The sequence below is a fragment of the Corvus kubaryi genome, unplaced genomic scaffold (assembly GCF_017639235.1).
Source record: "Corvus kubaryi isolate FWS band 111438036 unplaced genomic scaffold, C.kubaryi_AGA036_p1.0 split3-73, whole genome shotgun sequence".
Taxonomy (NCBI): Eukaryota; Metazoa; Chordata; class Aves; order Passeriformes; family Corvidae; genus Corvus; species Corvus kubaryi.
The window spans coordinates 37596807-37612290 of record NW_024582091.1 but is presented as its reverse complement, the minus strand read 5'-3'; the positions used below and the strand labels follow the sequence as shown (position 1 = coordinate 37612290).

General features: G+C 46.6%; 1 protein-coding gene across 1 annotated transcript in view; it reads left to right on the top strand.

The window, feature by feature from the left end:
* Position 1: 1 nt before the first annotated feature.
* The window catches only part of FNDC1 (fibronectin type III domain containing 1), a gene marked incomplete at its 5' end in the record, with an annotated part of 61370 nt that continues 45887 nt past the window's right edge, over positions 2 to 15484 (top strand). Inside the window, one exon of the mRNA XM_042016658.1 lies at positions 2 to 20. Within this exon, the coding sequence (XP_041872592.1) occupies positions 2 to 20 (19 nt within the window). The remainder of the gene's footprint in view (positions 21 to 15484) is intronic.

Below are 15484 nucleotides of genomic sequence, written 5' to 3'. Positions count from 1 at the left end.
GCTGCCCGCCGCCCTGCCAGGTACGCGGGAGCCACCCCGCGCGGGGGTGAGCGCCTGCCGTCCCACGCGTGTCGCTGCCCGGCGGCGTGGGGCGGGAGGTGCCGCGGGCCGGGGGGCTCACGGGTGGCACGGTGCTTGGAGATGCCCAGCGGCGCCGCTCTCTGCCCCCGCCCGGCACGGGGACAGGGACCGCGGCGGCATCGCGGGGGACACCCTGGCCGAGCCGGCCGCCTCCCTGCCCCGGCGGAGGCACCTGCCTCTGCCCCGTTTGTGCGAGCCCCTCGGCCGGTGCCCCCCGCGGGCGCGGAGGGAGACCCGAGCGGGCAGGGGAGCTGCAAAGCCGGGTTCGCCTCGGCACCGAGGGTCACCCGGCTCTCGGAGAGCGGCCAGGACCTTCCGGGGGTTAGCCCGCTGCTCCGGAGCGCAGGGCTGCAGCCCACAAGGACGCTCGCGGCCAGACGTGAGCAGAGGGCACCGGAGGGTGACAGCCTCCCGCTTGCCTTCAGCCCGTGGATGCCTTTTTACCGCTGGAACCGCGTGCTGGTTCCATCGTCCCGTCTGGGCTCTGCTGAGGAGCGGCGCTCGCGCGGTTAGCGGCACTGACACCGGGCAGCCCAGCGCTGCATCTCCCCGGGAAGGCAGGAGAGATCCCTCTTCTCTTCGTTCCCGCCGCCGGAGTCCTGTGGATCGAACCCTGTATCAGCCTGGGCGAGGCTTCAGAGTTCTCCGGGCTCTCGGCCTCCGGTTTAAGCTGCTCTGGAGGTGGGGTTGTGGGAGGCAGTGGCAGATCTGCCCCGTCCTTTCCCTTGTGGAAGCAGTGTACGTTCACTGCAGCCCCCGCGGCACTTTTTGCACCGCAGGCAATGCCGAACTGAATCTCCTCAGCTTGTACCCGCGAGGTCTGCACTAGAGCACGGCTGAAGACAGGTACAGACACACATACGGAGGCATTTCAGCGCCAGGTTCTATCTGTTGGGGCTACAGTGGCCATAGCGGCACAGGGACACTTGTCCCCAGGCTCCGGATGTGGCGGCTGTCCCATCTCCAGCCCCGTGCTGTAGTTGCAGAGGAGCCAGCCAAGGACGACAGCATCCTCCCCAACCCTCCCTGCAGCTCTGGGCTGTGCAGCAGAGCGCGGGACTTCATGTCACCCGTGGCTCCTGGTGAGTTTTAGTGTGCAGCTAAACAACCGGAAAGGAATGATCTGTTTAACCTGGAACCGCAATCTTTCTTTCTGTAATTTGCTATGCCCATCCAGGTTAAGATTGGGATCACACCCCCGGAAGCGGATTTATAATACTGCTCCCTTGTGGCAGTGGTAAATGGAGGGGGAATTGGATCTCTGGGCTGCCTACTGGCAAGTGAGAGGAAGAGGGAAGGGAGCAGAGGAGTTTGTGTTCTGCTGTTGAGGGAAATATCCATGGGAAGTGTCATAGTTTCTGAGGAAAAGTTTTAACTGTTGAGTGCTTGCAGGCTATTGCTTCCCTGACTGTGTAAAGTGATTCTTGGAGATTCTGATCCTTCACTAAAAATTTTGCATGTAATATCCATATAGTCTTTCCTTGTTTGCAGTCCCACACCAATGTGCTGTAGAAATTAGGCCAATTTCTGAACAAACCCAAATGTGTTGGCATAGTGTTGCACAGAGCTCTGTGTGGTTCCCAGCTATGGAACTCTGGAGCACACCAAAACCTGCTGGAGTGGGAATACTGTTGTTAACCCCAGAGTGGCTGTACAGGACTGGATGTGGGCTGCATGTGTGCTCCCTGTCCTTGGGGGTGTGCTGGCCACATTGAATGGGCACCACTTTCCTTCTCCAGTCTAGAGAGTGGTTTATAAGCTACTAAACACAGACTGTGTCCTGAACAAGTGCAGCCTCAGGTAGGAGGGCTGGTGGATCCTGGAGTTCTTTCTTGGGGTAAAAGCCATTGCTGAGCATTTTTGCTGCCCTTGGTCCTGCTTTCTCACCTTCTAGCTGTGTTTGAAATGGTCCCTGCCGACCACCTTCACTGCATGTGCTCTGTCTAGGGGACCTGTCCCAAACTCACTCTGCACTTTGGAGCCTTTGTCCAAGTGCCGTGTCTGGGAGACAGGGAGGCTGCCTTGGCTCAGTGGATGGGCTCCAGCGAAGTGAAAGAGCCCTTCAAGTTTCGTCTGTGGAAAGAAAGGAAAGAGTTTTCCCCAGTAAGGGTCTGGCATTGGGCTGGTGCTGTCATTGACTGTGCTCTGTTTATCAAAATGGAAAGTCAGTGTGGTGCCTGTGCCCAGGATTGTTGTGGCAATCCTCGAGCCAAGAAAGCGTAAGAGAAGGGTGTTGTGCTGGAGCCAGCTTGGGGGGCAGATCCGCTTTGTGTACTGCCAAGAGAGATTTGTTCCTTGCTGCCAGATCCCATGTGGGGAAGAATGGATACTGACTATGGAAAACAGTCCTGCTATATAAACCCACCTTATTAGCTTAGACAAACAAGCCCCACCTGTGGCCAGTGAGAGAAACTTGGGAGAAACATTAAGAAGAGGCTATGCTCAGAGCACGAGCCTTTCTGACAGCAATATTAACTCTCATTTTCCTTCCGTGTCTAGACTGTCTGACATAAACAGAGAAAGCAGAAGGGTCTCCAAGGAAACTTTCCACTTCATTTAGCTCTAAGGAATGTATCTTCTCAGTTATTTAGGACAGTGCTGTAATGGTCTTAACTGTATAGCTCTGTACCAGCCTCTGGGTGTGTCAGATGTATGAAAGCTCCTGTGCTGTCCAAGTCTGTGATTCCCGCTCTTCAGACAGCACGCAGACTGATTTTGGCTGGACATATGGTTAAGAAGATGCTTTCAGAAGCTGATCTATACAGAAAGAAGTTAGAGGGGGGCTGAGTAGATAATGCAGCAAGACAAAGACATGCCAGCAGGGGGAATAGGATCTTGTCTCTATGATCCCCTGTGTTGAGTGAGCATTCAATTGCCCCAAAATATACCTCAGACACATTCAGTGCTCATATTTCCCATGTAGGACACTTAAATGTGACTTCTAAAGTTCTCAAGATAACTTGGGTTGCACTTTAGATCTGCTTCAAATTTTATGCAGCTGTCTGCATGTGGGCTGTTGTCTTCACATCAACAAAGAACAGCAGTATTTCCTTCAGGCTCAGTTTCTGGTGCATGTCTAGGATCCATGGTTTCTCTAGCTAGGAGTTATGTCACATATCTCCCTCTGTCACTGAGGAAGTGCTCAGGAGTGTGGCTAAGTTGGCATTGGGATGTGCTGGCACCAGGCATTAGGTCTCTTAAATTTATGCTGTTGCAGCTCAGGTATAATCAGGACTGGAACCTTTTCGTAACCAAAGACCTCTAGAGTGAACCCGTGTTCAGTAGCCTCGGTGTGATCCCAAATATGCAAAAAAATGCAGCCAAATCAACACTTTTTTTTTTCCCCCTTAGTTTTGAAGTGTCAGGATCTGCTTATCTTGCTTAACTTGAGTTACCTGTCTTCATAAATTAGTGTTCCTTTACTTCCCTCTTTGCCTGCCCAAGTGAACCATAGCTAGGGGCATGCATGTATCATGGGAACGTTTACCTTTGGTTGTGCTTTCTGCGAGGAAAGAGGAAGGGAGCACAGATGCTAGGTATGTCTCCTGCAGACTGCTAATGCACTAAGCTGGAGAAGTGGTCACTTCTCCAGAGTGAATGGTGTGGACATTGATGTGCCTTCCTTGTGGGAAGCTCCATGCTGCTATTTTCTCCCCCAAGCTGCAGGTGTACCACACTTTTGTACAGCCCTGAGAGGGTTCTCCCAGCCCTGCAGACTCTGCACTGATCCCTCAGGGAGGTGCAAGCACTCCCTGTTGTCTTTTTCTACCCCTACCTTTCTTTTTCTGCCACGTGTCATTTCTCTTTTACAGCTCCCTAAAGCAGCAACAGTTTCACTGGTGTGCTGCACTGCGGGATTGTTTTTATTCCTTTGAATGCAGTTGAAATTTAATTCACTTGGATCTATGAGTGTTTTCATTATTCCCCAAGATGAGAAAGATGGCTTCACTTCTCCAGCCAGTGCCCCTGCCCAGCACGAGAGAGAGCAATGAACTGCTGGGCTGTGAGGCAGTGAAATCCAGAGGGGAGCAGCAGATACTGAACCTGAGCAGATCCTTTCCCTCTGTCTCATGAGAAGCCCAAGTATTTTGCTTCCACGTGGGTTGAGAACTTGCGTTTTGGCTATGTTTGAACTAACACCATAGCCCCTGAGGAGTGGTACGGCTTACATTTTCAGGTCAGTAGAGGAGTGATGGGTGTCTAGAAGAAATGTGAGGTTGTCTGAAAAATCCTTTGCTGTGCATGACCCAATAGAAAGCCTTTGAAATCATGTTTACATTTTCTTATATGTGTTTGCTATATTGCTGTTTATTCTGTTGCACTGTTGGCTGCAAAACCTACAGTCTGTGTTGAATGTTCACAAACTGAAGTGCCAAAATAAGCACTGCCAAGATCAAGACAGTGGCTTAAATAGCACAAGATTTAAAAAAAACACCAACAAGAACTGCTGAGATCTTCTGCTTTGCTGTCTGTTCTCTGAGTCTCAGGACACACGTTCCTTAACTTTCCTCCATGCCGTGGATGCCTAGGGATTTAGAGGGGTGGTGTGGTTTAGTCCTGCATCTCTACTGCTTGCTCTTACCAAAGAGGCATTTAGACCAGCGGGATTCTGTGCTGCCGTTGTACCTGGCTAGATTGATAATGCACACTCTGATCCCAGCTCTCACATTTATTCTTACTTGAGCTTTTGCCTGCAGCACCTCTGTAGTTGGAGTAATTTCCTATGGGGGATGTACAAGCACCTGGAAAGTGTCTGCTTTCCCTGGTTCCTCTTTAGACAAGCTTGTAATGAAAAATAACTTTTTCCACAGTGTACCACATGGTTGAGTGCTTAACTACTGTACTGGTAGCAGAGTTAACAAGAGCGACATCAAACAGTGTTTGCACAGTGTCTCCTTCATTGCGTGGTCTTGATTTGCGTGGGGAGATGAGAGGTTGTGCTGACAGCTCATGTGCTTCTGGTCCCCAGCAAGACCTGTGCAGGCTGCTGAGCTCCCTCTGCCTCCTCTCTGCTGGATGGGACCTGGTACCCACCTCTCTCCACACCTCTTGTCCTGTGTCCTGCCCTCCTAAGGCATGTGGCTTCTGGGTCACGTAGCTCTGGAAATGGCAATTCCTCCTCCCCAGTTCCCTGGAACTGCTGTCTGGGATGTCGTGTAAGGTCTTCTCTCCTACTCAGGTTTTCTGCAAATGTGTGTTTAAACTTCAGCATGTTTTGTTCTGTTCACAGCACTTTCAGGATAGTTAAAATCTCTCTGGGTTAAATTGTACCTTTCTCAAGCAGCAGTCCCTGTACCTCACTCTCATTGAACTTGTAAGCTGTGGCCCACCATTAATTAGCTTTTCATAAATGACGTCTGCGCAGTGGGAGACAGCAGCTTGTCCCACGTGCCAGGCTGGGTTGTGTGCCCTGGCTGTGTCACATTGCTGTGCTGTGCTGAGAGCTGAGCACTTGTCAGTGCCTCTGAAATCAGCCTGCATGTGTCTCCATGGTGTACTCCACCAAGTATAGGTGCTTGCATTTGGCAGGCCTGTATTTAACGCAAATAGTTTCAAGGAGTGGTGAAGCAAGGAAAAGTGGAAGAAAGACCCAAGACATATAGAAATTGTGTGCTCTAAACAGAGAGCTTTTCCTAAACAAAGAGAAATTGTTAGTTACATCAAATGTAATGCTGAAATCCTGTGGTAAGAAAGGCAGTCCAAGCTTCTCCTCATCCTGGAAGAACACATAAAACGTAGATCCAAATTTAACTATGTACGTATTAAAAAGTGGTCTGGAGAAGTGTGCATTTTAAATCAGCCCTCTTCATTGAGTAACTCAGTCATCAAATCAGCTCTTCATTAAACAGAGTAAAGTACTCTTTGAGGGCTGTGGAGTGTGTTCATGTTTCACAGTTCCAGTGCAGCTATTTCACTATTACATAGTTTTTAAGTCCTTTTGGGCATCTCGCAGTGGTCCTGGTTCCAGCAAATCTTTCCAACTGTTGTATTCTTCCTGCGCTAAACTGATTATTTTTCCATTGCAGGAGTTGGTTGTACATTTGCTGTAAAATAAGAGGCCACTCTTCAAATGGTTATTAGTCATGTTTACTGTATAGTTGGATGCAATATTTTGACTGAAACTTCTTTTTGGGAAAAAGTGCAGGATGGCTGGAGCTGGAATGTTAGTGTTTCCTTGTCTCTAAAAAGAAGACAGAAATAAGAGAAATTGAATAGTCAATATAATTTGTTTTAGTATTCTATTATGAAGACCTTAATCCCTTCTTTCAGAGTGGCATCCTTGAAAGGCTGTACAGAAGGGTTTAGGTACCAAGGAAAAACTACTGAGTTTACCTTAAAATTCCCTCAATGGAAAGAAGCAGATGTAACTGGCAAAACATGCTGCCATGGCTGGAAGCTTGTGATACCCAGAGTCCAGCCCCAAGCCCTGCCATCTGCCTGGCCAGCCCTCTCAGAGCCCCTGGATGCTCCTGTGCTGAGGGAGGGGAGTGTGGGAGCAGCACCCAGTGCCCACCCCTAGCACCCACCCTGCAGCCTGAGAAGTAGCCAGGCTTCATGTTTTCAGCCTCAGGAAGACAGTGTTTAATTTTGCCTTTGCTGCTGAGATCTTCGGGCAGCTCTGAGAGCACTGCAGGACACAGGCTGTAGCCAGATAGATGGAGAGCTGGATTTAGATGCTGTAACTCCTGCTGGGTAGTGTCTTGCTTCATGTGGCAGCCCCATGGAAGTACCTAATGGCATCAGAATCTGACTCTGCATGAGCAATTAAGCTGCACTTTCACATAGTCTGCATGTCTTTCCTTTTCATCACCTTTTGAAGCCATGCCGAGTTTGGTGACGTACTTGTGTGGTCTTTAGCATGGGATGCATTGCAGATGGCCCTCAGCTCAGGAGCCAAGAGGCTGCAGCAGTGTGAAGCCGACAGCAATCCGGTGCCTCGGCCCAGGGCTCGCTGCACTTCGCAGGAGTGGATGCTCTGGGTTACGTGTTTGCAGCCTTGCTGTCTGCATCAGCTGAGCTTCGTGTCAGCCTTTGTCCCAGCTGTGAGAAATGACACAACTCTTAAAAAGATTAATTTATTGAAAACAGAAAAATTGAAAAATTACAGAAATTAGAAAAATACAAAAATTTGGGATCCTACGGCTCGGTAGATGGTATGCCCCAGGAGCGCAGGGATTTGAGATCTTCTGGCTGAGACAGCACTAGACCTCAGGTAGAGAAAAAGAACTTGCAGTGCTGGGCTGACTTTTAGCTGGTCCAAAGTCAGGAAAAAATTACTAACGGCTCCTTAATAGGAGTAGGCTTTTAACACCCAGCACTGGCGTCCCCCACAGCTAGCCTGCAGAGAGCGAGAGGGGAAAGAGACCCCGCCTCTCTGCCTCGTTCTTTTTATAGTGTCTTTGCTCCTCCCCAGTCTGCCCACAACCCGCCCCTTCGGTTGTAAGTGATTGGTTCTTTCCCTTTGATAGATATCTCTATCCACCAATGGCTCATCGTTGTCAGAGGGGTGATATTAGTTGAGATAAGGGAGCTACAATGCCTTCATTAAAATTCAGGTATTCAGGTTGCCTTGGAGCTTGCCTGCAGAGTAATGGCTCTATGGCTAAAAATAGCTGCTGGCTGTTAGAACTGGGGTTTTTGGCCTTGGAATCAGAATGCAAGTGAAAACACCTAAAAAAGGTATTAAAATACATCCAACACATCTTAAAACACTTGTAAAAGTATACAGTAAACACAGGAAAGGTAACTCTTATGGTGTACCGGTGGTTTGAAGTTTGAAAGGGGCAAGTTGGTGATTTTTAACTGGGGAATTTTTAACTGGGAAGGGTGCAACTCCCTTAATAAACTATTTTGAACAACTGAAAACACTGATAATGGAACTGGATTTTTGTACCTGGGCTGATGGGTTAATTTGAAGATTTACTCTAAAAATATTTAACTCAAAATTAATTAATTAAAGCACTTAATATGCAAAGACCAAGCACAAATAGGGATTTCACGTATGACACCAGCTGTGCCGTTGGTTTGATGTTTCTGGTCTCCCAAAGAAGAGGTGCTATAAAAAATTTAAAACCAAATGGCAGCCGTGGAACTGGTCCATTTGGCTTTGCTGGTCTGAGACTTCAGGATGATTTCAGATCACATGTATTTTTAATATGTGTATTTGACACGTGTCTAAGGTGGTGTTACTGGGGATGTGGGTTGGGGATCACAAGGCCTGGTTTCATTCAAAGGTCTAAGACAAACTTTCAAAGTGACATCTCATCTTTCCCGAGCTCCACTGGCCCTGGTTTAAAAATGAGTTGAATGCTTTTTCCCATGCTGCAGTGCTGAAGAACTGCCCAACCTAATACCCTACTCTCTTCTACTTCAAATTTTCCAAACAAGAAGTAATGACTGATATCTTGTGAGTTGCCCAATTGCCCAAAGCTGAATGTATGCCAAAGCAAAATTGCTGTCTTTACAAAGAAACAAAGTCAAGAGAAAATGAAATTAAACAGAAAAGATCTTCTGTGATGGAGCAGCAGCAGTATTGAAAACCTAGAAAGTCTAAACCTTAAACAGCAATATTAGCAAGATGAATTTTCATGTTACATGTGTGCAGTAATGTATTATTGTGTTTGCCATGTGATGATTGCTGTGCCAGGGCACTGAGTTCCTTTTCTTCACTCTTAATGGCTACTGTAGATCAAGCCAGTCCTCCAAGAGCCTGAGTACATGCAGAGTACATGGGAGTCAGGGGACTGAATGCTCAGTGGGCAGTGTACATGTCTTCATGAAAGCCCTTCCCAGTCAGGTCAGAGCTGCTGGAGTTCAGTTGCTGAGTGCAAGTTTGTTGCCACAAGATGTCTCAGAACATATGTGCACCTCATCTGCCCTCCCTGCATGTCAGCCCCCAGTGCAGGATGTGCCATGGCCCTTGGAAGTGCTGATTGCCGAGGGCCAGACACCTCTGCACACACACTTACTTTCCTCTGCAAAACAACTGTTTAAATTACTCTCAGGGAGGGATGGTGAGTGCTATGAGACATTGTGGGATTCTGGTTGTGTTTGGTATCTCATTGTGCAGGTCGGGCTGGAAACCTGCAGCTGATGATGTGATGTGGGAATGGGAATAAGTGTGAAACCTTGGAGGGATGGAAACAGATTTCAAACCACAACTTAAGTGAAGTTAAAAGAGAAATGGCCTTGCATTGGCTTAAGTCTTTCCTTGTGGTGGTGACAAGCCAGCTGTCCTGTGTTATGCTAGCACAGAGCAGTCACAGGCAGCATGGTGTGGGCACAGCTCTGCCTGCACAGCAGCACAGGGGGAGTGTGTCTGGGAGAGGATGGTGTCCATACTGCCTTTGGGAGTGGAGGGAAGGAAATGTCCATGCACGTGTCAACAGAGGGAAGGGAGAAGGAAATACAAGAGAAAGCAAGATTTTTTTTTTTTTTTTTTTTTTTTTTTTTGGACCACCAGCAGAGAGAGAGACAGAGAGGAAGGATTCAGCTCAGTTGAGAAAGCTGAAGTGAGAGCTCAGGTAACTGATGGACCTCCTGGTCTGGTGGGAGTAAGCATCAGAATATCTGATGAGTTAGTATGGATGTTTCTGAAGGAAGGTGGTGTGCCTGAAGACAGGGGGAATTATTTTTAGCACATGCCTACCTTTCTACTTGTTGCTTTCCTTTGGGAGAAGCAAGATTTTTCTAAAAATCTAAAAAGACCCTTACAGAACAAGCTGCTAGTAATTTCAGTAAGGGTGGCAGAAACAGACCCTATGAATCCAAACATAAGAACCTCATAAAATTAGACACAGAGTTTGCAAGATTTTTGGCAATGTGAAATGAGCCATTTGGCTTTTTCAGCAGTTAGACCTTCTGCAAATATATTTTTTCTCTACTTGTGCTATATAAATACATTTTTAAAGCCTCCAAACTTTTGTTATGGTTGCAAGCAGTCCCTATAAAAACTGAGAAGGCAAATACTGAAACTTAAAAATGTCTGTAGGAGCTTTTGAGTAATTTGGGGCCCCTTTGTATGGAAGGAAATCACTGTGTTTCAGGAAGCTTTGCAGCTTTAGCAAAATGTTTGTGCTACTGAATGGTAGCAGATGGCCAACCCACAAAACGGTAGCAAGTTGCTTAAGCTACTTGTAAAATAGTGCAAATTTCTTTGCCTTGCCCTTAGCAGCCAGCCTTGTTTTGAGGGATCCAGGGTAGGACTTTGTCTCTGCTGTTGTTGCAGGCCTGCTTCCCACTGGCCACACAGAACACCCAGATTCAGGCTGCCATAACTGAGTAACATGTCCTTGCATGCCATATAGATGCAGGCAAAGCCCTGCGACAGGAGAGGATACCACTGCCACAGAAGTAAGGGTTGGTTTTCCTCAGAAGCTCAGGTTTGAAGGGAAGGGGAATTATTGTTCCTCACTACCTCATTATAGGTCACCAGCATTGGTGATGGGTGGTTCAGAGCTCACAAGCAGAGCAGGCAATGCTGGGTGGGTGTTTTGGTATTAGAAAGCTTCATTCCTCTGAACTGCACCAGTGTCAGCTCGGTGTCACAGGTCACCCAGCAGCAGTCGGAGAGTGGGCTGCATCAATACACCCTTCCACTGCATCCATCCTTCCAAATCTCCTACTTTGGGTGTTCAAACACCAAACATAAATAGCATAAAATAGGAGTCCATGGACATCAGTAATGTACAGGTCTAGCAGGCTGCTAGCTATGGCATGTTAAAGACTCTGGAAGCCCTTCCTGAGACTTGCTCTCCTGATTTTTGCAGAGGCTTTGTTAACATGAAGGATTGACTTTCTTTCCCAGAGGCTCCTCTTGCTGTATATCCCACTGGTCAGGGATATTCTGTGCTCTGTGGGGAGAAGCTGCAAGTCTTGCACCTCAGCATTGGAGACCAAACCAATGTAGATACATGTATTTTCAGTTTTAGATATCCCTGGGCTAACCCAAGGAAGATGGCATAGATTCTCTTTTGCAAACCTGCAGAGCTGTGACTGCATCTTTTTGATATGTTCAGATGCTTTTCAAGGGTATTAATTGGGTAAAATCTCTGCCAACTGTCCCAGCTAGTGCGTGACAAACCGTGATGAGGTGAATCCGGGTGGCTGCTGCTGTGTGTCACAGTTGTGTCTGCTCAGCTATGATAGAACTGCTTATAATGTGTGAAACAGCCCAGGGCTTTGCATGGAGACATTGCTTTGAACATGACTGCAGAAAGTTGCTCTTTGGAAATGAAATAAGAAAGTAATTTATCAGTAATGAAGATCTGTGTCTATACGAGCCCAACCTAATATGAGCTCCCAAGAATAGCAATAATAGTATTGTGTCCATTTCCCTGGCATGCACTTTATCTAGGACCTATGAGTTTTGCACTTTGGGAGCCTTGGAGTGTGTGCCACCAGCTTCCCTTTTAGGGTACAAAGCTGCGTGTGTACTTTCTGAAAGAGCTTTTGCAATAAATAATGTGGAAAAAAGTTACTTAGAAGAATCAGAGCGGGTGTTATTTCAAGACATGAATTGTGAACAGTTTTATATTAGAGGCAGATAAATAATATTTTAGTGGTTTTTATTTGCATTTTCCATTAAGAGGAAGCAGCAAAGGCTATGTGATTTTAAGATGTATGTTTTCCAGTCTCTGTGAAGAAACTTAATCTCTGAGAGCTGCTAATGAAAGAGCAGAGACTAACATTGAGCCTGCGTTTTGGTCTTAGCAAACCTGCACCTTGGGAAAGCAACTTTTCTGATTTATGAAAGGCTTTGAAATATGAAATAAAAATGGAGTGTTCTAAATTTTTTTTTTCCTTCAATGAATGATGAAGCCTGAATTCCTACTCTCTGACCTTGTGAGTCTGAAGCATTTTTGGCAGTTTGAATGGAAAGTTGAACATACACTTCAGCTAGAGATGGAATGGAAAGACTTTACATAAACATATGAATCTCCAGTAGATTAAAAAATCTGTGCTATTTCATAGGGTACGGGAGCAAATGTATCTATCTATATTGAGGTGGTTTCAGAGAGAGGTGTAAACCACCCCCCCAACTGCAAGTAGGATGCTTGAGCATGATTTGGTGAAGTCTGTGGTATGCATAAAGGAATGAACTAAAAAAGCAGAGCCACAGCATCCAGGTTGCCAACACTTTGGATTCAAATCCAATCTTCATTTCAGAAATATCTTTCTGGTGTTCAAGTGCCCAAGATGAACAGGTTTTTCAGGGGATGAGAAGGTGAAGGTGACTGAGAGTTGTCACTTTCCTCCCAGAGCCTGTCACAAACCAATACAGAGTAGGCTGTAGGCTACCGTTTGTCTCCTGGTTTGAGGAAGGGCCATGAAACATCCCAGCAACCAACAGCTGAGAGAAATTTGGAAGGAAATTGGGTGTTTGGATAGAAGTATTTAATGAAAAATAAAATTCTCATATAAAGTGAATAATATGAACGAAACATGCAAAGCTTTGCGCTTTATTGATGTTGGTGGCCACTGCTTGATGAGGTTGGAGTGAAAGCTGGTGCAGAAAGAGAACTGTGCTGCCTGCTGTGACTTCTCATAAGCCTAGCCCATATCTTCCATCAGGATAATTACGTACAATGTTTTCTTCAGCCTTTGAACAAGCAGGGCATCATTCTTCACTTGACTGCTTCCGTAGCACGTCACTGATTTTAACGAGATTGCACTGATATGAAAGGAGAGCAATGGAGTGAAGATTTAGGTTCATAAGAAATGATCCAGGTGCACAGCATAAAGATGCCACGGTTTAGTTAGCCTCCTAATGAGTAGTGCAGTTTTAATAGGTGTGTTTTCCTTACTGGAGATCTATGGCCATAGCTGTGGGGAGCAGGACAGAGGCTGGCTCACAGAAGCACATGCTCTGGCTCTGACTTGTGTCCCCTGCCAAGCCACATCAAAGCTACCTCAGGCTGCGGGCATGGTGGGAGGGAGCAGTGGTGGAGGGGATGCCTGACAGCCTAGAAACAATAATCTCTCATTTTGTTACTACCTCGCCTGTGGGTATCCACTGAGGTCCAGCTAAAGGGAAATAAGTTGTCTCATGCGTGGGGGTGAGAATAAATGTGGGCAAGCTGCAGTGCAGTGCAGTGCAGTAACGTAACTCACACATCCAGGACCCACATCCAGTCTGGGCAGGGCAGCACCATACAAGCTCCATGCTGGTGTCAGTGCTGGAGAGAAGAGCATTTGTGGGCTTCTAATCCTGTCATCCTTCCCATCCAGCCATACCTGTGTGGGCATCAGCTGTGGGTGGAGAAGCATCAGTTTCACCTTCAACTTAAAGAAAGCTCTGCATATATTCTTTCATGTGGAAATCTCTAAAGAAAACACTTCCTCAGTGGCAGCTTCACAGAATGTGAGAAAGCCACCGAGACTAAGTCAGTCTGAGCAAATATTCTGTTTTATTCCAGGTTTTCATGAAAGTACCAGAAACTTCAGTTAAATGGAGCAGTGCTAGCAGCTGATGTTTCTTCTTACTGCCATGGTGGATTTTACCATGTGCATTTGTACCAGCAGTCAATTCTTTCTCATAGAAACACATGTAGAGATTGTGTCTTAGAGGTGACAGCTCTCAGTGTGGGAGTCAGTGTACTTTACAAGGGGGATATTATCCATCCTGGTGCAAGCTTTGTGTTGTCTTCATGCCTTCTTCTGCTGTTGTCATGGAAATTGCCAGGTTGTTAGAGGAAAGAGTGTTGCTGCTCATCACGGATTGTGCAGCCAAAATCCTGCCTGGGTTCCAAGTGGCACTTAGAGTATCCCCATTCCTCCAACAGCCTTTGAAATGTTTGAAGGACAAGCAGTAGACTGGGGTAGTGGAGAGCAAAGGGAAGCCCTCTCCTCTCCAGGAGCTTGCATGGAAGAGCCTGTTGAAACCCATGAGTTTGCCCCAGGCACCAGTGATAGATGGATGTGTGAGTGCCCTTGGGTCTGCCCTCAGGAGCCATGGAGTTGCTCAGGGGGATCCTGCTGCCTTTGGAATCTCTCAGGGATTTCTTCTCCCACCTTCTCCTGCAGTCAGAGAGAGCAATGTGAGCTGTGTTTAAAGCCCAGTTCTCTCCACTATGGAGAGTGTTACCACTTGTGGTACCAACGGGCTTCTTTGACATGGTTTAAGCTGTGTTTCCAGGGCCAATGCTGTTAAAGGCCCCAGCCTTTGTAGAGGTGGCTGTGAGGAGAGTGTGAGGATGGTGCATGCACGCAGCTGGAAGTCAGGGATGCCAAGGGAAGGTGTGGCTTCCAAGTATTCAGGAATGTGTTGTGTGTGGGTTTATCTTCTGTGCTGTCCACTTCTCTTCAATAGACAGTGTATTTTCAAGACCTTCTTTAACAATAAAAATATGCATTAAAAAGTAGTATGAGTCAGGTGTCCCTAATTTTCGAGAGGAAACTAACCAAAATTGTAGGTATGTTAGCTTTGTGGTGATGTTATGTTTGCTCTTAGCTTTCCTGAGATGGTTTTGATGTAGTGTGTGCTTCATCTTAGACTGTTACACACAGAAGTTACCACAATTTATAGTAAATAAAGAACATGAATATGAAAACAAGAACAAATTGGAGGTAAAACAATGTGGTGTCTACAGTCACGAACACAGCGTGGAAAGACACAGACTTTGAAGAGGGGTGTTTTATTCCTGACAGTGTCTTGCCATGTCATGAGCTGCTTGGTGTGGGTTCATGTTCTAATTTTCTCAGGCAGGTTTCCTTCCTGTCACTGAACTTTGGACTAGGGATAAAGAACAGCTGGTACAAGGATTATCTGGAAGAAAACAAGCTCAGTTTTAACTTCATCCTCTGCTTTTGTCATGTTTGTGATTGCAGTCAGATTAAATTCAGACTGCACCATTTAAAGGAGCCTCAGGCTCTGATTTATCTCAGAAACAGGGCTTAAGATGTTGTAAGTTGATATTTGTGCTATTTCTACAATTGAATATCCAATGAAGCCAAGGAATGTGAGTTTCTTGCCCACTAGGAAGAATCTGAGTGTCACAGGAGCTGCCAGTTGAGACAGCCAGGAGTCCTGTGAGGCAGTGCTGTGTCAGCACTGGGAAACCTCAGGTGCATTTCAGCAGAGAAGCACTAATACTTGCTTTATCCTGCAGGTGAGGCGTCGAAGGGGTGTGTATGGAATCATTTGGGATCAATGGCTTTATCAGATCCATTGACACCTCAAGCTGTTCCTCTTTGTTGATGTAAAAGAAATAGGTGAGCTTTGCTATAAACTTGTTTTTCCGTAAAATCAGTGAGTCCCCCTTCTTGCAAATTAAATTTTCAGTGACAGGCATGATAAAGTACAGGTTTCCAGTGAAGCCAGGGAGCTTCAGGTCAAAGTGGAGTACCACAGGCATTCAGTCCTTCCTTACAGTCTTCCATTTTTAAGTTTAGAAAAGGTTAG